Source organism: Lemur catta, chromosome 6 (assembly GCF_020740605.2).
Source record: "Lemur catta isolate mLemCat1 chromosome 6, mLemCat1.pri, whole genome shotgun sequence".
NCBI lineage: Eukaryota > Metazoa > Chordata > Mammalia > Primates > Lemuridae > Lemur > Lemur catta.
The window spans coordinates 48,482,723-48,506,826 of record NC_059133.1 but is presented as its reverse complement, the minus strand read 5'-3'; the positions used below and the strand labels follow the sequence as shown (position 1 = coordinate 48,506,826).

Here is a 24,104-nt window from a genome sequence, read left to right as displayed (position 1 = left end):
ATTAATAATAGTACCTCCCTAAAAAGGCTGGTGTGAGGATTAATGAGGTTATTTATGTAAAGCCCTAGAAACTGTGTTTGAGATAAAGTAAGCCAAGAGAAACATTAGCTACTATTTGCCTTATATCTCGAATTCCACACCCTATGATTACATTAGGTTCTGGTGTCGACATCACACTACTGACCGGATTGAATTTACTGTCAACCTAAATATACCTTTTAAAATGTGAGCTGCCTCCCCTAGCCTGCAATTTTTTTTCAACAGGTGCTACACTTTACCTTTACTATGGTGAAGTGTCACCCGGTTAGGTATTTAGCCCACCTTCCCAGGCACTAAAGGTCTTTTCGAATTTTGCTAGTTCATCTTACTTGGTTTCACACCATCTGCAAATTAGATGATTAGGCCCTTTAGCCTTAGATTAACATTAGACGATTAGGCCTGAAAACCTTTATCTTGGTGTGGGCTGGAGCAGGCAAAAAGATAGAGCTTTGGATTTCTCCACTACAACATTTTCTCCTCACACTGATCCATCGTTCTACACTGTCCCAGCAGCCAGGGATAGAAAAGGTCACTATCTTGACCACAGCCACCTCATGCTGGCATTTCTAAGTGCAAATATTCCATTTCTATGAACTTCATGAAACTTCCCAGCTCAGCCTCTCAGTGGGCTAAGAGAAAAGGGAAGTTAAAAGCATATCTTGGTTGGGATGACGGAACCGGGGCCACAACTACACTCTTCTAGGGGCCCAACAATAAGAAACCAGAAGTCCACAAAGGGGCATGTCTGGCCCATTCCGGATAAGGGAACTTATATAGGGTGGGACGCGGGCATCAGAACTACCCAATAGTAAGAGAGGCTGACATACAGAGTTGGATCATGCAAGAAATTCTCATACCAACTCCCACTGTTCAGAGGAGCAGGGCCCAAGTTCCAGGACATTAGGCTGGCAGAAAGGAATCTGCAGCTGCCTGACAGAGGTGTAGACAGGCAGGTAGCAGAGCTGCAGAGTGGAAGGGGGAATGGGCTCTAGAACCTTGTCCTGCCCATGGTATCTCGCTGCAGCAGGACCGAGCTACTGCCTTACAGTGTGGCCACAGTCCACGGCGAGGACAGCTATAATGTTTAAACCCCGAGAACAGACTGGTTCCTTCCTGGTTCTCTCAGATGCCCAGGGGTAGACTTTAGTGATTTTTAAACTCTCATGAGAAGCACCTGGAAGACTTGCTAAAACACAGATTGCTGGGCTGTGCTTCTAGAGTTTCAATTCAGTAGGTCTGGGATAGAGCCATAGAATTTGCTCCTCTAAAAAGTCCCCAGGTGATATCACTGCTGGTTTGGGGACCACACTTTGAGGACCACTGATTTAGAGCAAGCAGGATCAGGGAGAGGTTTGAAACTACCCAGAGGAGGAGACAGGGAGGAAGTCCAGAGAAAAAAGGGCCTCTCAGGTGCCCTCTGTGTAGGACAGCGAGTGGCTTGATGGGAAGAGGAGAGATTAGTTTGACCCATCACTTGGTTTCTATGCATGTATTTGTGATCATTTGATAGTAGTTTTCTTTCTGCTAATTCCTTCTACAGGTTATGAGTATAGCTAAGGGATCATGTGAAATACATACTACAAAGATGGGGGGCTGTAGAAAAGAGGAAGAAACAGCAATTCAACTTTCACAGTAGAGAATGGAAGTTAATTCTGGTTTCTCTCTATGCTACTTTTCAGATATGTGTCAAAGAAAATGAGAAGTGTACTGAATTTGATGTAGTCAATGGAAGAAGATCAAAGACATTTCTGAACTCAGAGGAAGGCTACTATCAAAGCAGCGGTTCACTGGCATGTGCAGATGGGTGAACCACTTATTAGCAACAAGGAACTGCAGGAAGGATCTGCTCTGGCCATCGGTGAGATCCAGGCACATGAAATGGAATGAGCAGTTTTTATATGCCCTGGGGTTGCAGGCAGTTACAGAGTGTTTCATTATCTTACCACCAGTGATGGGGAGAAGCCTGAGAGAGAGGGCCCACAGATGTGTAATTGGTTTTGAATTTAGGAATGTAAGTCTTATTTAGTGCCTAACCCCTATACTCAAGGGGTACACTTGCCAAAGGAATTCACCTTTGAGCCAATTTAGAAAGCTTTATCTTAAATGGGGATAATTCTGGAAAACTAAAAACAAGTGAAAGGGGGATGAAAGAAAACCCTCCTGGCTGGACTTACTAGCTTTGCTTAAGGACAATTCATGGACCCCTGTCACCCAGAGCTAATCAATGAACACACTGGCCCTTCCCCAGCTTTTCCTAGGGGGACCCTCAAGCGTGGGAAGATGACCCTCTGTGCCCAGGAGTCTCTGGATTCATCGTGAAAAAGTCTGTGAGACCCTTGCTTCCAAAGAAATCATAAATGCAACACAACGAGGTCTGAATCCATGGCAGTGATCATTTGTAGAACAGTCACCCAGAAGACCCAGGAAATGCTCATCTTATCTTCAACAGATTATCATCAAAATGAAAACACAACCTTCGAAATGGTCTCAGAACTTTGGGACCCCTAGAAGGAGATGGCAGCTCACATTTTGAGAAAATATCCTTTTCTATGTTGTGAATGAATGAAATGGACCACCCAAGGCTTACTTGCTTGACGACTGCAATGCATTTAAAATAGCCTCTAAATGTAGCCATCCACTCACTATACCCCATAATTCACATTAGGTGAAATCTAAGATGCTATTCATGATAAGGTGTGCCATCATTTTACACATACATAGTAAAGAAAAAAATGTTAATTAGAAATTCTTGATTTAGAGATGTTAAAATAGGAAAAATAAAACCCTCTGGGAGTCTCTGCACAGATGGGAAATCCCAGGGAACAGTGTGGAGATTAGGACACGGTGCTCTGAGTCCCAGGCTTGGGCTGGACAGTGCCCCTGCTCCTTAGTAGCTATGGGACCTTGGGCAAATCGCTTCACCTTGCTGTTTCTTTTTCTGGTAAACTGTATTTAACTGATATTAACAATACCTGCTTCTCCCTACATCACTGAGAGAATTACTGTCTGATCCTCTGTTACAGTATTTAATATGTACCTAGCACTTATTAGCTGTTTTATTGCCACTGTTATGATAAGTCTGGCAAGAGTAGACTTGAGAATTTAATATGAAATGATTTTCTTTAATTTAAATGACTCAGTTGCCAAACCTTTAGACATTGTTTGAAATAAATGGTAATGGCTTTGCTTCCTCAGTGCCTTAGTTCTCTAGAAATAAAATGAAATTATCTCTAAGATGGAGTCAAAGCACCTTCCTAAACTGAAGAATCGCTCAGAACCCTAAGGAGCTGATGACTCAAACACAATGGGTGAGAGTTTGCATATTGCTTTGCATGACATTTGCATGCTACAGGTTCATTTCTGCTTGAAGTGAAAATCCGCCCACCATCTGCTTCTTTCCTAGTCCCTTATGATCCCCTAGGTGTTGAGTTGGCTGCCTCTGCCTGGGAAAAATAAAGCAGCTGGCATGTACCAAGCTCGGCTGAGTAGAAGGGCAAGTCTGCCCCAGGCTGTGGACCAGTCCATCGTGGATCAGTCACCTGTATCACTGTGGCCCATCCTACACAGAGGATGGCCATTGACTCAAAAACCAGTAAGCTGCAAACAGCATCAGGCAGCTTTTTCCGAATAGAACCCCTGAGTACGCTTGCATATGCCTGATGGTGAATCAGAAGATACACAGCTAACTGGCTTACAACATAGTTCTTGCCCACTAGCAGCTTCCAAACCAAACCAATGCAAAGCCTCTCTTTTTCCGAGTGTGAATAACTATAATGTAGTGATCATACAACAAAGATTTACTTTCACTCTCAAAACTATCATGACTTAAAGTAAACATATAACAGCTAATATCTAGCAATAAAGAAGAAAAATGAGCACTTAATTAATCAGGGCCCTATTGCTGGAATCTTCTGTCAGTTCTACGCATTTGTTTAAACTGAACCCTTGCATTCCTGACTGCTTGTCTGCAGTGGATAATGGGTCTACATTATCCGTAAGTATGATCAAAGTTCACTTAATTGTTGTTTCTGGGGAATAACTGAATATTTCTATAAACTCAAATGCCTATATTATTAGTATATAAACTGGGCAATGATCCTATATGAGATATCATCAAGTATGTATTGTTTATAAAAGAGCTGCAAATAGCACTCTGATGAGTAAATGTCCTATAAGTGATGTTTTGGATACCACTTATAAATACCACCTCAAATTGTCTTGGGTTTCTATATGAACTATGACACATATGTGAACAGCAAATCCAACCAATCAACTATAAAACCCCAAATTCCTATCTAGATACTGGGGCCAGAATACTACAAATGTAATTAAGCTTACTAGGTTTTAGAGACACTGTTTTATCATAGGATAAATTTTTCTTTTGGTGCCTTACAGAATTATTAAAGATTAAAGTACCTGTTAGACTTTCCAAATTATTGGAAATAACATGTAAAACATATTTTTACAGACACTTAGAAACACAGGAACCTCAGTTACACTAAAATTTCAAAACCTGACTCTAAGAAACATAAAATAACCCAAAGATCAACCTTTATAGTACCACTTTACTTTCCAAAAGTGTCACTCCTCATGGGTTAATTTTTAGAATATCAGAAGTTTTGGAGATGATCTAGTCCAATACCACCATCTTTATACATGAGGAAATTGAGGTCTGGTCTAGAAACTGGCATGAAAAGAGAAAAAGGGGCAAGATGAACCTGGGACCAGCAGGTTCCAGGACAGCGGGCTGGAGCTTCTGGGATGTGGGACTAGAAGCCCTGGCTGGGTAAGCAACTCTGTTAAGGAGCTTGAAGCTATGAAGGAAGCCATGTTTAAAAATGAGAAAAAGGCATAGGGGAGGAGTTGATTCTAGAAGAGTAATTATCTAACATAAAGATATTCCGGGCCCAGAAGTTGAGTTAGCTTCTGAGTCTGAGGTCATCTGGTGAAAGGCGTTTCCCGTGGGAGGCAGGGGTGGGGCTGGCACCAGGCACTCAGTCACTTCCTTACTCCCCGGCGGGCTAGGAAAGCAAACTCACAAACTCCCTTTATAGAACACGGAACTAGACATAAAAGCAAAAGGTGAATGCGACTGCAGCAGCTGAATTTTCCAACCAGTCGTAATCGGAATAGAAAGGAATCGCCCCCTTCCCTGTTCCTTTTGCCTCCTAACCAGCTCAAGGTCCAGAACTCAACAGGAAGCAAGAGTCTGACCTCGATGGAGGTGTTTCCTGGGCTACTTGTCCCTGGCTTCCGGGCAGACTCACCCAACGGGAAGGTCAGGCAAGACACAGGAGGGCGGGAGGAGGGAGAGAGGTCAGAGCATCTCCTCTTGCTCCCTCCTGCAGCTCCTCCCCAGCGGCCCCCTGTTAGTGGCTCCCACTCTCCCAGGGCTCTGCTATAGCAATTCCTGCCCTGGCTTGTGCTGGCCCCAGGGCGGTCAACTCCTTCCTGGTGACCTTAACACTCCTGGCTGCTTCTCTTTCACTCCTGCATTCACAGGTGACCCATGTGAGCTGGAGTCTGTCTCTTGCTAGACCCCTGACTTCATACTGGAGAATCAGAAGCCAGAGATGCTGGAATCAACACAGCATCTCGTACATACTGCCACTTACTTGGCAAAATTGTACATCAAAACCCGAGACATCTTACAGAGTAAAATGGGAACTCCACCTATACTTTTAAAATAAAGGGACTTTCAAAGACCATCAATCTTCAAACCCCCCAAACTGTTGCCGTGGCAGTTCACTGTCCTCTTTGTTCTCTGTGGGAAAGATCTTCAGTGGGAAAGGACGCTCTACTAGGAGTAACGGAGACTGCCTCAGGTCTCAGTCTCCTGCGTTGTACATGGAAGTAAAATTAAGGCGAATTTCTTGACTGCCTCAAAAGAGTTGAGTGCTACAGACGCAGCAGCGACAACACGAGCTAGAGGCAGGGGAGGGGAAGAGAGTAGGGTCAGACCTCAAGGAGGGCCAGAGCAATCTGGAGGAAGGGGCCAGAGGAATGAGCAGATCCTAAGACTGCAGCCCTCACAGGGAAACTACTTGTCCTCTGAGGACGTCATGTTTAGAGCCCGATAGTTGTATTACTTTGGAATAAAGAGTCGGTCTTTAGGAAAACATCCTGCTGTATGGCCAGCATAGTTTGTTACTAAAGAGAGAAGTATGTAACACATATTAGAATAGTTTTCATAAAGTCTGTAATTAAAAAATTACCCACATCAAAAGCAAAGAAGCATTGGTTATTTAAAATAGAATTAATATATAAGTTTATCTTATCCCCTGGCAATGCTGAATAAAGTAAGGATTAACCATGACCTTGCCAAAGTTCCCTTTAGCTGAACCAGGAAGTGAGGCGACTGCAGTCTCTAAGGACATGTGCATAAAAGGAGAGACTTCGCCCCTGGGAAAGGAGAGTGCAAAGTCACTGAACAGAGTGGAGCCAGCAGGGGAGTCCCCCCAGGTGACCCTCCAAATACCATTTCATTCAAATCCCTTTCCTTCCCCCTTAACACTCTCACATATCATGTCTCTACTAAGCTTTCACTGAAAATCAGGTTCAGAAGCCAAAAACCATTTGAATACTGCTGATTTAGATGTATCCCAGGTATATACATGCACGGCTACTCTGTACAAGTAAAAGACTGCCCCAACCTGATTGTGCTTCTTAAATGCATTTTCATTCTGATGTAGAAGGCCTGTCTTTGTCAATACCTAACCCCAAGCAGAATTATCTTATTTCTAATCACTTGATCTTTCTGAGAAAGGATAAAAAGTGTCAGAGGCATTAGAAATTAGTAAGATCAGACAACTAATCAGCTTACCTGCTGTCCCCAGCATTTGCAACATATAGCTTCCCCAAAAGGCAAATCACAATGAGGGCCGTGCAGCCGCCAGATATATTGTAGGAACTCCTCTCTCGTTCTATTTGTAGGTCCTGAAGGAGAAAACAAAGTTAGTGTTGGATTGTGTAGGAATTTGTATCAAAGGCTTTCGGACCCTCGCTCCCTTGACACAGTCTGAGAGACTGAGTGTACTTCAAGAAGGGACTAGAAAACCTTCAGTGCTTTTCTACAACCTAATGAACATTTCTGGAGAGGACACTGGCATAAAACTGCCTCCTATTAGACCATCTGTGAACCAGAGGCAGGAAACAAAAGATGGCAAACAGATAGCACTTGGACAAAACCAAGAAGAATACAATGTGTTAAATAAGTCATATTCAATAAATATCATCTGTTATGGGAAATTTAGTCTTTGTAAGGGCTGCCTGGGTTGCCATGCGAAACATACAATAGACAGGCTGAGAATGGCAAGGACTTGGACCTGATCAATGTTTTTAACCCCAAAGTCTCGGATAAATAGTTTCTTTTACAGCTAGATTAGAGGTATCTTCTATTTGACCAGGAGTCAACCCATGACTTAGAGATCAAAGATTCATGCTTCTGAACTCTGATTTTTCCTCTTGTGACACATTCATAATGATAGCCACCATTCACTGAGCACTTTCTCTCTCCCAGGCAGTGTGCTGAGCACTTTACATAATCTCATTTCATCCTCAAAACCATCATTAACCTCATTGTTCAGCTGCAGAGAACTGGGGTAGCCTGCCCATGTTTACCTGGCTAGTGTTTGGATTTCAATCTGGTTTTCCTCCTCCAAAGCTTGTGTTATTACCGGCCACCTAATGAGGCCTTCCCAAGAAAATAAAAAATAGACCAACACTTCGGTTCACAGATGTGCATCATCAAGACAGATGCCTTTGTGAAATTCTGTGTTAGTGTCAAAAGCAAGGGTCTGTGACGACCTCAGAAAAATAAGAGTTGAGTTAGGAAGATACACTGAATGTCAAGCTAAAAGAACACCAAACATTCCGGTAGTAATCTACTGTTGGGGCAGATGGAAGGAGAATGAGGGATGGGTATCAATTATAAGTAGAGGAAGAACTGGTGTCCTGGCTGATGTGGACAGTGCCATTGGCAGATCTAGGGCCGGGCCACTTTTGTGATTCTGAGAAACCCATGGAATGAAAGCTCAGCTGCGTCAGCCGGCCTCCTCGTGGACAAGGGGGAGAGAATTCAGGAATGCAACATTTACCAGCTCCGGGGGGCAGAGATGCTAATGTAAAGGTGGATAAATCACCCACGGGAAACTGAAGAGCCTGAGTGGAGGATACTGATGAGGGACAGCACACTGGTTAAAAAGCAGAGAAAAAGTACAAAGACAGGACATGGCAGAAACCAACACAACCCTGGGAGTGAACCGGGTAAGGGGCTGGGCGAGGGGTAAGAATGTGTGGAGGGGGATGTAGTAGTTTAGAAACAAGTGAGGAAATACTTCCATCCTGGAGTGCACAGCAGCAGCATGAGTTACTGAAGGGTCAAGCACAAAGTCTACCTTCAGAGGACTATGTTGGATTTTTTACACTTACTTAAACTCTATATAAATTAGCTTTCTTAAAGGATTTTCATAAGGATTAAATTAGCTGGCATGTGAGGGGTTTAGCGGGTCATCTAGACCTTTCCACAGCTTGGAGGCTCCACGATTGAGAGCAGTGACCTTTTTTGCTCACCTACAACCTTCAACACCTACACTGGTCCAGGTAAATGGTAGTTTAATAAATGTCTGTTAAACTGACAAATGAAGAAATAAGTTTTACAATGCTTTATCTCTCCACTACCTTACCTATTCCTTAATATGAGAAATGGTTTCCACAATTCACAAACAAAAAACTTATAATGTCACTGCTCACGGAGACAGTAATTAGGCAGGGACCCACGCTTCAGTTAAAATGCAATCGATTGGCAAGAAAATGGTTCTCAAGACCTACACAAGAATGGTAGGAAGCTGGAGGGTGAAGGGAAGGATTGTCTCAAGGCAGTACAAGAGAGGAGAAAGACATCAAGATGTCTATTTAATCTCCAAAAAAATCCAGAAAAACAGAACCAATAACCCTACCCACAAAGGAGTTTGTGGGTGAAAATGTCAGATTTTTTTTGTATTTAAATAACTCATATAAAGTTGATGTTACAGAAGAGACATATTTCATTAAATTAATATATAAATTGGTATATGAAGTCTATGTCTAATACTACTGTTTTTAATACATTGGAAGGAATTGCTCTAGCTGCAGAAACTATCCTTTCACAGCCAGAATCAATATTTGTTTAAATACCTAAAAGTCTGAATGAAAGACAATATTTATTAAAAGTTCTTTGAACACCCAACTGCTTGTGTGCTGCAGTATATGGACTGGAATGTGAATGATGTTTGTCAGACTTAATCAAATCATTGGTGTGATCCAAAAGGGGGAAAACTCTGTGGCACACAAAGTCCATATAAAAGAGCTGTCCATGGCAAAGAATTCCCCTGGGACTCAGACAAGCAAGTTTAGTCTGCACCATAGGTAGGTGCATTATTCATCATGGTTTGTATCACAAAAAGATCTGATTAAAAAATTATTTAATCCTTACGAAAAAAATCAAGGCACTGTGTTCAACACCAAGATTTTTCTGCTTTAATTTTGGGGGAAACATTCCAGTTAGCTTACCCAGTTAATTCCTTGCTATATTATATTAACAGTGATTTGGTATTTTTTGCTAATTGATTTCATTGTTTCTTTCACCTGTTTCTATGTTTGACTATTAATATATTCCCTCTGTAGCTCCCCCTGAATAAGTAATGCTAAATTTGGCAGCACTTTCTCAAAAAGAGTGAACTTAACTACTTTTTGTGCAAGGAACTTTGCTACATGCTTTCATTGGCCCCTCTCCCACACTGTGTGGGGTACATGTGTGTATACGCACTTTAATTACAAGTGTGCTTTCTGGGATCGTGGTGTCAAGAATTTGAAAGCTGTGTCTCCACAGACCTCATCCCCCTGAAGAATTCACTGACGTTAAAACGCTCTCTTCTACTTCTTCTAAAACTGTGTGCAAGTAGAACATATTCTAAAAATAATTGCTTTCCTCCCCCCTCCTCCCTAGAAGCCAAAATAGCACATTTATTTTTTCCTACATACACCACCTACTCCTCTTTAAAAGATGTTTCACAAAATCTGAGCACTGAAAGGAACATTAAAGGACCATCTGGGTGGTTCTTTTACTATCAGATCAAACATGATAAATGAAGTCAATAAAGATATATTTACCACTGAATTACCTACCATTTTTCTTCAAACCCTCAACCTTTCAAATTAGCTTAAGCTTTTTATACTCTAGGTAAAATAATAAATAAAAATGTTGAACTTTTTTTTTTAAACCGTCAAGTTTGGGTATTTTTACAAAAACCAATGAAATCATGGGAAAAACTGCCTGCTGCTTTGTGCTAAGCAAGGACTAATTTGGAATATTTCCCCATTTTAGCTGTCAATGAACCCTCAGACATAAATCTAGAATAACTTCCTAGTAAAACACATATACATACTATCATTCCTTTCAAGTATGGGCTAACAGGATCACATAGTGACTCATAAAATTCAGTTAACAAGATAATTGATTTATCTGCTCAATCAAGGATGCTAAAGACCTCTCAAGGCAACTTTCTACTTAGCAGGACTGAGTTATCCTCCTTGTGTCTGCTTAATTATTACATTTAAGCTAGGCTTATCTCTAAATCAAGCAACAGGTCCAATTTTTAAGACTTGGGGTTTTATTTTGCTCCTTGTTGCAAGGAGGAATAGAAGCAAGGAAGGAAAAAGACGTGTGTGCAATAAGACTAATTCAGCCGGAAAGAATTGCAAGAAAAAAATTATATTACCCATGATGGTTGTAATTTGGTTTGAAAGTCCCACAGATTATGCAACTCCAGGGTCATTCTTTGTTTCCTACCAATTTCAGGTTGCAAAAAGAAAGCAATATCGCATAGCAGAAAGGAGTGAGTGATGGGTAGTTTCAATAGGACATGGCAGCACTCCCTGGCTGGGTTAAAACATGGTTTTGAGCACACTGCTAATAGTGTCAGTCACAAATAATAAGATTCTGCATGGTTTCAGTATCCAGGTCTGATCCTGGTTTATTCTGAGAACAAGGCCATCTGCCAGCCAGGCAGCAGGGAAGAAAAAAAACAGTACTGTGCTGCCTAATATCGCCACCTGCTGGCCCCTTGTGGAATCATACGCTCACTCCTTCCCGGAGGAGGAACTTCCTCCAGTTCTAACAAAAACAAAGACAAAACTCTAACTTAATAGACAGGCAAGTTCCCAATTTACCATTAATATGCTAATTTTAGGAAACACCAGGATTCATTAGCTATGAATTAGCTTTGCATTCGTTCTCCCCCTTTTCATCACAGTGTCATCACTTACTTATATGGTTTTTACCAACAAGGCCAAGCTGCCTGGTATTTCCAACCATTTACTAATTGAAAGATGTATGGTAGTTTCACAACTTAAAATATTGCCATTTTCCTCCCTTCCTAATACCCAACCGTGGTGGGGAATCTATACCCATGCCGAAAAGGAAATAGGGTAGAACTTTGAGATCCTTCTGGCTATGCCCAGAACTCTTCCCATTCAAGGAGGGCAAAGGCCTCCTGTGACTCACCCAGCGATGGAACTGACTTCCTGAGTCTGAAATGTTGGCTATTCGGCCATTTGTAGGGGGAGGAGGAGGGTGGGAAAGTAGGGAGGAGATTTGGAATCAGGACTTAGAAGACATTTATCTTATACACATCTATTGTCCCAGGCCAAACAACCTAAATAACAGGTGACAAAACTTAACTAAGCCAGGCACTGTGAGGAAGCAGAATGGAAGTCAGTCAAAAAGTTCCAGCAATTATGGTCCTTTAGGAAGCCAGGGTTCTTTTTTCATAGTGGACATAGGAGGGATTAGCTACACAGCCTCTCACTGCAAAGGAAGATCCAAGATGAGATGCCATCAGAGGGTTGTGGAGGTAAAGCTGTTTCTGACAGCGTGCACAGTAAGTGTTAAACGCCAGTGGTCAGAGGTCACCTTTACCACCAGCCTCACGCGGAGCCAGGCAACCCAAGGATCAAAGACGAAAAGCACTGCTCTCAAAGCCGCTTAGAGTGTTTGATGAAACTGCTACCACCTCCCCTCATTGGAAGCATTTTTCCCCGTCTTCTGTTAGTCTGTATTTTGCAACTAGTTTCTACTTTTTCTCAGATATAGGTACTGACTTATTTACTCTGATTTGGTGTTTCTGAACATTTTTTAACAGAGTCACTCTTTTGGATAGGTATCAACATTTCACTACCTCCTTTAATGTGATTTAGAATATCAATGTAAATGAGATATTGCCTATCTCTATGTTCATATAATGTGTGACTACCAATGCCCCCAGATATAAGATTTTATCTTTTACTTCTATCCTCAGTGGTGTCTAGAAGAATGCTGATTATAAAATGTAAGCTCAGTAAATACCAGTGACTGAGAAGAGTATTTCTTAGTGGAAAAAACACAAACTGTTTTCCTCTGTTCTCACCTCACAATGATCAACACAAAACACTTCTGTGACCAGGTGTGGGGCGGTTTTCCTCCTACACACATCAAGCCATCAGTTCTGCAGCCGACACCAGCTGGGTTTCCTCCACTTCACCTCCAACCTGTGAGACAGCGTTGGACCCCCAGACTGCCCCCACTTCTGCTGCCAGTCACAAGCCCCAGGTTGCTTTACCTGTACTTCTGACTGACCGGCTACAAATCAGGGTTCCCACGACCTCCCTTCTTGGTTTTGATTAATTTACTAGAGTGGCTCACAGAACTCAGGAAAACACTTACGTTTATTGGTTTATTATAAAGGATACTGCAAAGGATAGAGATGAAGAGATGTGTGGGGCAAGGCATAGGGGAAAGGGCATGGAGCTTCCATGCCCTCCCTGGGCGCGTTACCCTCCAGGAATCTCCACGTGTTCAGCTATCCAGAAGCTCTCCAAATCTTGTCCTTTTGGATTTTTATGGAGGCTTCATTACACAGGCACAATTGATTAAATCATTGGCCACTGGAGATCAACTCAACCTTCAGCTTCAACCTGAGGTTAGGGGACAGGGCTGAAAGCCCCAGCCCTCTAATCCTGCCTTGGTCTTTTTGGTAACCAGGCTCCCCCTTACAGCTACCCAGGGCTGCCACCCCACAGTCTTCACATCAGGGTACAAAAAGACACTTATCACTCTGAAGATTTCAAAGACTTTAGGAGTTGCATGCCAGGAAATAAAGACAAAAACCAAACATCACAGCGTTGCATTGAGAGACAGAGACAGAGAGAATCCAAAGAACTCTGGTTCCACATCATTGAACTACTATAAATAAAGCAAAAACCCCCAGTGAAGGAGAAGCTCTGCCTTTAGGGATACTGTGACATTGAGTCTCAGGGGGAACAGCTGCAGAGATGCCATTAGTGAGGCCAAGTAGAGGCCCAGGTGCTAGGCTTGGGGAACTCAGCTTTTAGGAATTAAAGTGGGAGAGAAGCAAAAGGATCACAAAGCTGAAATGCATATATCACAACCTTATTTAATATTGAGTTTCCTAGTACAGAAAACCAGAATGACACAAAACCTGCAATACCTAAAGAACACTTAAAAATGGGAAAGCTATTAGGTGGCTGGCTATTGTAGGAGGAAAAAAAAGTTTAGGAATGGCCTGGAAATTCCGAAGCTGCCCCATTATGTGTTGGGCATTTCAAAAAACCAAAGGTTGACACCTTAAGAAAATGACTGTCAAAAAGCTAATAATATTAAGAGAGGGAGGAAAGAAAAAGTAGTTTATGTGAGTTAGCAATGGCCTTCCAGGCCATTATTTTGAGAGTATGTGGTGTAATTTCTGTGTTGCAGAATCAGCAGCTCACCCCAAGTAATTTAATAAGGTTAAATTGGGTGCTGCTTCTATGAAACTGGTGATTTTTTTTCTGAAGTTCCTGATGAAGCAAAGATAATACAAGAGCATCTCTTTGTGATTAAGCTAAACAGACTTATCCAAACGACACTATTGAGAGTGAAAGGGGACAGTATTAGTAATTAACCTGGGACAACAGGCATCAACTGGCTCAGTCCCTGGCACAAAACGAGGTAGGGCCACCCTACCAAGTACCATCAGGACCAGAGAACTGATGAGCTTCTCACTTCATAAGGCCAACCATGTACCACGCACCATGGTGCAAATCCAGGTGGGCTGCAGGCATGCAGGGGCCCAGAGTGTGAGGAGGAAGCTGGGAGTTGGGGTGACTGGAGAGGAACAAACAGGGAAAAGAGATGTGGCTTAAAGCTAAAGGTTCATAATATGGCACACCTAGTCCTCCACAGGTGGGTTCCAGAATCTCTAATTCACCTTGCCTCATTCCTAACCTTGAAATCTACCTTCTGACCACGACAGATTTGGCCCACCTGGGTTCTCTCTCTGACTGGGGCCTTCACACAGATGGTTTCCTCAGCCCCATTTTGCCTGCTTGACTCCCACCCGCCCCCAGCACCACCCCCAGGGAACCCTTGACTCTGTACCAGACCCCACTTCACCCTGTATCTCCCCTCTCACGGCTCTTCCCCTTTGTATTTTACGTGTTTAATCCCCGTCTTTGCCTAATTTGTTCAATGCTCTCTTCCCAGTCATGCCTGGTATAGAGTTGGTTCTCAACAAATATTTATTGATTGAACAAATTACACATAAAAGGGAAGCAAGCAATTTGGGCTTTTTTTTTTTTTTTTAGCTGACAACTAAGTTTACAAGGAAAATTTCAGGTAATGAACTGGATAAGTATAAGCTGAAAAAATTTAAAAGACAGGAAGGAGGCGCTTTACTAAGTATTTTTCTAAATGAACCTCTCTTTTCAAGTACAGTCATAATTCCAGCAACCTCGAGCCATTCACAGGCTGGAAGAGGCTGAGACCTCTGTCTAGGCCTGAGTCAATGTGACATTGGCCTCTAGTGGATAAAATTGAGAATACAGCAGTTCCAAGTAAAAGATGTGCCGTGGTACTAGTCATATAACTGAAGGATATGAAAATCCCAAAGTTTCCTTTGTTTTCCACTTCTACCACATAATAAACTGATATTTTCCTCTCACGTGGGGAGAACCTATTGTCACATTTTTGCCTAAATAACTAACTTTAAAAATAATTAAATATTTTGCATTCTGAGCATGTTGTCTAGAAACATTTATTCACATCAGAGCTTCAATGAGAGCCAGAGAGTGAGATTTTACACCAAACTTGAGCAGGAGTCAATTTTCCTACCTTGCTTCTTTTTTTCCTAAAGAATCTTTTCCAGCCACCTGGTGTTTTTATGGGGATTGCAAGGTTGTAGGGTATCAGAAACTCATGAGATGGAAGTGCGTTTTATTTTTTAAACGTTTCTTTTTTAAGAGACAAAGGTCTCGCTATGTTGCCTAGGCTGGAGTGCAGCGACTATGCCCAGACACAATCCCACTACTGATTAGCACTGGTGTTTTGACCTGCTCGTTTCAGATCTGGGCCGGTTCACCTCTCCTTATGTAACCTGGTGGTCCCCCAATCCTGGGAGGTCACCGTATCGATGCTGAACTTAATGTGGACACCCAGCTGGCACAGTGCACTACAGCCCAGAACTCCCAGGCTCAAGTGATGGACCTGCCTCAGTCTCCCAAGTAGCTAGGACTGCAGTCCCCAGCCACAGCGCCCAGAAGAGATATATTTTAAACCACCTGCTAGTCAAAGGGTACATGTTATCTACGTGACAAGGAGGGAAAAACTGAGACCAAAGACGGGATACATTTAAGTAAGGAGAGGGTGCAAATTTGAGGTGTGACTATACGAACTATGTTTGCCTTATAAACAAATCAGATGACGATGTTCACTGTTGTTATTATTTGCTTATTAGCACACGACCTGACATTGTGAGATCCTGGAGTGTGTACACTCAGTTCTGGTGAGATGCTTTTAGCTGCTCTGGTTTCATTTAACAGCTTGTCACCGCTTTTTAATCTCCAGGCTTTAAGGACACTACAGCCCACTCACCTAACTCAAGTGCTTATAAACATCCTTAAATATCTCTCACTCTCTATCTGTAGGCAGGTTGCCGCACAGGAAAGAAAATCTCTGGAACCAAAATAATTGGCTTAGAAAAACGCGAGCTCAGAGAGGAAAGGAGGTCAAACAGAACAAAGCGGCGGCGGCCGGCGCGCATCCTTGGCGGGGCAGAGGGGTGGCACCGCCGGCTCCTCCCGAGGACACCAGCAGGGACGCAGGCGCGGGAGGACGCCGGACCCTCCGGATCAGACCCACCCGAACGAAAACGCACACGGCCATGCACCCAGGTGAAACCGGTGACTCTTGGACCCCAGCCCCACGGTTCTGTCCTCCTCCAGCAGCTACTTTGTCAGCAGTGGGAACCACATCACCAATCGTGGTAAAGCAGCCCTTCTCAGGTGAGGCCTGTAGAGGAAGGTTACCTTTGAGCACGTTGCTCAACGCTGCTTCCCCCAACCCCTGGACTTCAGACGACGTGTAAAAGTGATGGCAACCACGCTCACGGTGCAATTCAGTGGAATGGGGCCGGCTGGCACCAATCCCAGTGTGACGAAGTGCACGTGGTAAGGCATAGCTTTCAAAAGCCCAGGACCTCATGCACTGCCCCTCTCTTTCATCATCTTTTACATTTCTGCCAGCACTCAGCGCCAGGCCCTCCATCCACGCATTTTCAGGGAACCCTGCCCGAAGCAAGGATGGGGCTAAAGCCGCCGCCCGGCCCCTGTCGCCTTGGTCTCCTCGGCGGCACCTACCATTTCCTTGAACGCACTTTCCAGAGCCCCGATGACGAGGCACTCGTGCGCAATCTTCTTCTCGGTGAAGAAGCGCGTGGCCGGGGCGCCGGGGGAGCCGGGGGCGCCGACGCCCCCGCGCAGGGACGCGGCGCGGGTCAGGGCGCGGCTGTGCGCCGGCGCGGTCTCGGGCTCCTCCCCCAGGCAGGTGGGCGGCAGCGCCGCCGAGTTCTTCAGGATCTCCACGATGTCCTGCAGCTGCTCCGTGACGTGGTGCTGCAGCAGGCGCGACGCCACCACGGCCGCCCCGGAGCCCGCGTGACCGTCAAACAGCGACCAGTAGTGGCAGGAAACGCCCTCGTTTTCCTGGTGGGAGAGGGCGACAGGGAGGGGTGAGAATGGCTGTGGCCTCCGCCCCGGTGGTCTGCAAACAGTGGGGTCACAACATGGCAAAAATACCCAGGGAAGGGTCCCCAGGTCAGTCACTATGGCTACCACCACCCAAGGGATGAGGTAGTTCTCCGTCTAGGGAAGGAGCCCAAATTATCACATAGTCACTACTTGGAGGGCAAGATCTACTTTCATTTGGTGCGGGGTCATCTGCGGTAAAACTCCATACGGAGTCCAGCTTGAACACCAACTCCTCGCCTCCTTTCTGTTTCATCCCCGAAGTAGGATTGGCCTGGAGTCCTCAAGAAAGTTGGGCCCTTCTGCAGATTCTCCAAGGGGAAATATGTAGGCCCATTCCCCACCCCCCACCCCCCTTTAGGGCCCTTGCACTCTCAGATAATTGTCCCAGCTTCCTGGGTCTACATCCTAAATTTTTAGAACATGTTTTTCCTCCTAGACACCCAGTCTAGTCCAGGCCTCACAAGATGCAGCTATAATAACGTCCTTTTCATGTTCTCTACCTCACTCATTCTCCCATATTGCTAATCATCAGGAAGATGCATCTTTCTGTTCCCTCTTCCTCCCTACAGCTATGTGCAGCCCAGGTTCCCTCACCTGTTACAGATTTAGTATCTGCCAGTGCATTTCTAGACTACTTCAAGATTTGAGCACCTTTAAAAACCATGTTTGAACTGCACGTGCCTAAGATCTTAGCCAGAGGAGAAAAGGAGCTCGATTACGGTAAAACTGATAGGATATTTTACATCATAGACAGAAATTAACTCAAAATAGATTAAAGATTTAAACATTAAGACTTGAAATCATAAAACTTCTAGGAGAAAACAGGGATAAAACTCCTTGATATTGATTTTTGGCGATTTTTTTTTTAGAAATGACACTAAAAGCATAGTCAACAAAAGCACAAATAAACAAGCGGGACTACATTTCACTAAAAAGCTTCTGCACAGCAAAGGAAACAATCGACAAAAAGGCAGCTTATGGAATGGGAGAAAACATCATGTATCTTATAAGGGGTTAATTTTCAAAATATATAAGGAATTGCATTGCAAAAAAAAAAAAAAAACCCAGCAAATAAGCTGATTAAAAAATGGGCAAAGGACTTGAAGAAATATTTCTCCAAAGAGGAAATATAAGTGGCCAAGAGGTATACGAAAAGATGCTCAACATCAGTACCTTTTGTATTAAAGCTCTTGGTGAACTGGGAATAAGAGGAACCTTCCCCAGTCAGATAAAGGGCATTTATGGAAAACCTACAATTAACATCATACTTCATGGTGAAATACTGAATGCTTTCCCATAAAATCTGGCAAAATGCAAAAATATGTGCTCTCGCCACTTCTATTCAGCATTGTACTGGAGGTCCTAAATAGGCAAGAACAATAAAAGGTCTAAAGATTGTAAAGGGAAATAAAATTGTATTTATCCTGGCTCTAAGCAATTTCAGCATGATGTGCTTTAGTGCTATTTTCTTTGTTTCATATGCCTAGAGTTTGTCATTCTTGCTCTGGGGGTTTATAGTTATTTCATCACATTTAGAAATTTTTCAGCCGGTATTTCTTCAGAAAAATTTGTTTTGTATCCCTCTCTCTCTTCTCCTTGGAAGAATCTAATTACACATATATTAGTCCCTAGAAGTTGTCCCACAGCTCACTGAGGATGGTCTCATTTTTAACATATTTCATTTTGGTTAATTTCTATTATATTAAAGCTCACTAATGTTTTCTTAACCTTTTTCTTTTTTGATTAAAAAATGGCCAAAGGATCTGAATAGACATTTCGCAAAAGAAGACCTGCGAGTGGCCAACAAGTATATGAAAAAGTGCTCAACATCACAGGAAAATGCAAATCAAAACCACAATGGGGTGTCACCTGATACTTGTTACAATGGCTATTATGAAAAAAACAAGAGACTAGTGTTGGCAAGAAGGTGGAGAAAAGAGAACTTTTGTGTACTCTTAGTGGGAATGTAAATTAGTACAGCCATTATGGAAAACAGTATGGAGGTTCCTCAAAAAATTAAAAATAGAACTACAATATGATCCAGCAGTCCCACTGCTGGGCACATATCCAAAGGAAGTGAAGTCAGTTTCTTGAAGAGGTATCTGTATCCCCATGTTCATTGCAGCATTCACCACAGCCAAGATATATGAACAATCTTAGCATCCATTGACAGATGAATGATAAAATGGGGTGTATTATATATACACACAATAAAATATTATTCACCCATAAAAAGGAAATTCTGCCATTTGTGACAACATAGATGAATCGGGGGACATCATGCTAAGTGAAATAAGGCAGGCACAGAAAGACAAATACTGCATGATCTCACTTATGTGGAATTTCAAAAAGTCAAACTCATTGAAGCAGAGAGCAGAACAGGGGTTGCCAGGGACTATGGGTGGAGGAAATGGGAGATGTTGGTCAAAGGGTACATACTTTCAGTAATATAAGTCCTGGGGATCTAATAGACAGCCCGGTGACTATAGTTAATAATACTGTTTGTACACTTGAAATTATCTAACAGACTAGATTTTGAGTATCCTCACCACACATACACAAAAACTGATAACTGTTAATGAACTTGACTGTGGTGATCATTTCACAATGTACAGGTATATCAAATCATGTTGTACACCTTAAATACATATAATTTTTGTCAATTATGCCTCAATAAAGCTGGGGGAAAATAAACCATTACATTTGGAAAAAAGTATGATATATTAGGTACAACATGAAATACTAAGATTAAATAAATAATTGGGGTCTTTACTTTCAGAAAGCTAATGGACAAACAGGTAAGGTGCATATAACATCCACTTCTGACTACTAATTTTATCTACTCCATGGCAATAAATATTAAAGGCTTTTTTTAAATTAGCTTAAGCCATTAAATAAAGTTCCTTTGGCTCTTCTTAGAATGATGCTGAAAGATACCGTATAGTTATGGTAACATGTGCTATTATTCTGTTTGTGCTCTTTGAAACTTTGTTTTCATTCAATTCTGTGCTAGATGCTGAAAGAGAAAATAGTTGTTTTTTTTTTTTAAGTCCACAAATACTGAGCACTTTCTGTGCAATAAGCACTATAGTCGGCGGTAGGGATAAAAGATTAGCTGGAAGAGATACCAGACATGGCCTGATCTTAATAATCTGGAGGTGGGGCAAGATAGGCACTGATTAAATAATCACACAAATAAACCTAAGATCACAAGTCTGGTCAAGGAGAGGACAAGGAGGGACTGTGAGTGCCGCAAAGCCAGCTTACAGAGGGGCACATTGGAGAAGGCTTCCCAAGGATGTGAGGACCATGCTGAATGATGGGTGGAAGTTCCTGTGATAAGTGAGAGCAACAATAGGTACAAAGGCCCTGTGGTAGGAAAATGCATGATGAGACTAAGCCATGGCCACATGGCTGAATGGGAGAGAGAGACTGGAGAGGGAGGTAAGGGTTAGACCACTCAGTCCTAGCAGGACACATGAAAGATCTTAGCTTTAGCCTAAGAGCAACAAAAAGCCATTGATTCAGGTGGGAGTGACAACACTGATTTATGGTTTTAAAAGATCACTCAAGCTATGCTGTGAGGATCAGGAGAGAAATAAGAGTGAAAAGCAATGGTGCTAGGTAGGAGGGAAATCCTACCCTAGAAAAACATTCAATCACATTCAGCAGTAAGAAACACATATGAACAACTAAAAGCACCATAAAACAGAGGTATAAGCGTAAGATTTCTATTTCATGGGAAAGTGAAGGCAACAATGACTTAAGGATTAAAAGATGTGGATCCTAGGCCCACCTTCAACACCAATCAGCTGAGTGGGGGCAGAACGAGGTGCGGGAGGCAGGAAAGGAGTTGGACCTGAGCTGGGTCACATACTAGTTGGATGTCCCTCTTGCTTAACATTTCTACGCCATGGGCTTTTTGAAATCCCTTGAACAAGATAAAACCAAGTTCATCACGAGATTTCAATCTTCAATGTATTCCTATGCCGGAGGGATATAAACTGAGTGATACACTATAAGGGGAAATACAACCACAACGTTGGGCCTCCCTACATGCTTAGAGTTCAGCTCAGCTGTTAAAGTGTAAGAGACCCTAAAGTCAGAGAAACATCCAGTTACTGGTCTAGGAAACCCTTCCCAGGATTTAACAAACCTTATTTAGTAGGCAATGTTCTAAAGCTTTACAAATACAAACTCGTTTAATCCTTACTTCAGTCCTGTGAGTAATCACCCTATAAGGTGTGTTATTATCCCCATTAGAGGAAGAAAATGAGGGACAGAGTGTCACCACTGTAGGTCACTGCCTATTAAGTGATGTAGCTGGCACCAGGGACCATGCTGTCCAGCCATTAACCTCTATGCTACAGTGAACCCCCCACTCCAATTCTGCCCTCCCCAGAGGGAAAGCTTGCCTTAATTTACGCTTGGCACCATAATCTATTAAAACACAAAATTCGGTCATATTTCTTTTACTGGCCTAACAGCCTGCTCTGGGGGCTGGCTCCTGTCTGTGAGCCCCCAGCTTGCAAGCTCTGTTCTCATCTCTGATGCTCTCCCCACGTTCTAGCCCTTACTTACATCCCACCTACACCAACCCGCAGAACCTGCAGCTCATCACAGACCACCAATGAGCTCCACCTCCTTTGTGTAGCTCCCACCTGCCTTTGAGTACTCAGCTTACAAGTCACCTCTTCCTGTGAGCCCCCACTGCATTCTGAGCACCACATGGACAGTGGCCTTGAGGGCCAGGTAAGGTTGGGTGAGACTGCAGAGTTTGGCAGGGTAGACTGAGGAGCCTCAATTTACTGCCTTGGGGTACTAGCGCAATGCGATGCCTCTGCACCCGAGAGTGCCCTGAAAGCTGCTTTGAAAGAAGGAAGCCCTGAGAAGGCTCCCAAAGACAAGAGATGTCTCAAAGAACAATATGAGGATGGAGAGAAATATATGGTGCTTGAAATGTGACTGAGATATTACAGAGAATAAAAATCTATTTTTGAAAGTGGCATGATCAAAGAGGATGTGCTATAAAGCTTACTTTAAAAAGGATACAGGATTCTCCCTTCTCTCCCACCTTCCTCTTTCCTCAAAGTGATGCCATCAACTGCTGTAAGGTAAGCAGGAGAGTTTGATGCATGAAGTCAGACCTGAGAATCTTGAGGAATGAACGTCTCCTCGATGTCATTGAGGGCTTCATCAGAGCCGGGGATCTAACCCAGGAATAAGGCAGCCAGGGCAACACAACCGTGAACCTCAGAGAGAGGCCTGAAGGATCACAAGTGGTATGAACACGATGCTGTTAAAGCATCTCAAATCTGCTATTTCACTGCAAATACACTTCTGTTGCTTCACTGCTTAGGACTTTCAATGACTCTATACCGCCCTTAAAATACCGTTTGTTCTCCTGTATGCTGACACAGCCTACAGGCCCTGCATGATCTAGCCGCCCCTCACTCTGCGGAGCATCTGTTGCTGCTCCTTGTGAGCGCTCCTGAACTTCTCTCATCTCCTCCCTTCTAACTTGTAGTGACTCCGGAACTATGACTCTCATGTTTTTCTTCTGCCTGGAACACTGATTCCTAACTCGCTCTGTGGAGAAATATTTATCCTTCGGTTTTCAAAGGAAGCATGACCTTCCCCATCAAGCCTGCCAGGACCACTTCAGCCACCGTCTGTCCCCTACAGCAGTGTTTATCCCACTGCTGTGGCATCGCCTGTACACGTCTGTTTCAGCCCGAGTCACAGAGACTCACGTGTGTCTCAGTCACGCTGGTGTTCCCAGTGAGTGCCTGGTACAGAATTGATGCTCAATAAATATTAGATACAAAGGAAGGGAGAAGGATGGTTTTTAAATTCTGTTTTTATGTATTTATTTTAGTTTTTCTTTATTAGAGAGCTTGTTAAAACTTATTGTTTTTATTTTTTTAAAGCAATATAGCAGCTTGGGAAATAAGAATTTCATTTAAGACACTTCACACTGGTAAAACAGAATGTAACAAACTTAACCTACTCCAGGACTGGAGGTGACTCGGTCTCACTTTATTTATCCAGGACTGTGTCCTCCCAGCTCTCTGAGGCTGGGTGTGCCATGCGAATAAGCAGCCTGGATCTAGGGCCCTGGGAATCTTAGAGGGGCTCTGAGGAAACCAAAGGGACATTGCCACTTCTGACTGCTTGATTTGCTGAGCCCTGTGGTCCTACACGACTAGTATGAAACACTAACACGCACATGCATGCGCGCTCTGTCTCTTCGTTCTCTTCAAAGATAAGGCACCATCCACCCCCTCATACCATTAGTCACTGTAGAAGGAGCAACACCTCCTCAGTTTGGTATTAGCTCTGAGAATAAGATTTTGAGTTTATATGGTAAATAAACAAGGTTTCAGGTTTTACATTATCTCATAGTCCAAGGCAATTTTGGTTACTTTAAACGTTGGGTAATTACACATTTTCAAATGAGTTAAAACAAACAAATCCTATCTATCATGATAGGTCTTAACATAGAAAGACCATAGGCTTTAGATCAAGACAAACCTGGGCTCTGGCATTTACTATGATGTGACCTTGGGCAAGTCTGTTATCTTCTCTCAACCTCCATTTCTTTATTTAAAGACAAGTAAAGGACAAAGTGACCGTGGGGCACAGACAGCAAGGATTGGTTCATCCAATCCATGTCTCGGAGCCTCCTTCCCACGTGCCAGGCTGCATGCTGGGCAGTGAGGGTACGTAGAGCAGGGAGTGAGAACGTCACGGTTCCCAAGCTCTTGACGCTGACATTCTAGAGCATGACCAGGTGACTACAGGTGTGGTGAGTGTTAGGGAAAAAAGGTGCATGGTGTCACAGGAGAGGACACTATGTACTAGAGGTGCAGATAACCATGGAGAGCGGAAGGGTGTGACTGTAGAGGGAAAGCATGCGGCAGTTACTATAGTGATGAAACTGCCCCGGACCCTGATTGTGGCAGTGA

The 24,104-nt window shown here is 43.3% G+C and overlaps 1 protein-coding gene across 3 annotated transcripts in view; it reads right to left on the bottom strand.

Annotated features, from left to right (window-relative positions):
• The window catches only part of PPM1H (protein phosphatase, Mg2+/Mn2+ dependent 1H), a 240,699-nt gene that overhangs the window by 109,409 nt on the left and 107,186 nt on the right, over positions 1-24,104 (bottom strand). For all 3 annotated transcript variants that reach the window (XM_045553452.1, XM_045553451.1, XM_045553453.1), the window contains exons 3-4: positions 16,747-17,091; positions 6,863-6,975 (exon numbers count right to left, since the gene is read on the bottom strand). In XM_045553452.1, the coding sequence (XP_045409408.1) occupies positions 6,863-6,975; positions 16,747-17,091 (458 nt within the window). The remainder of the gene's footprint in view (positions 1-6,862; positions 6,976-16,746; positions 17,092-24,104) is intronic.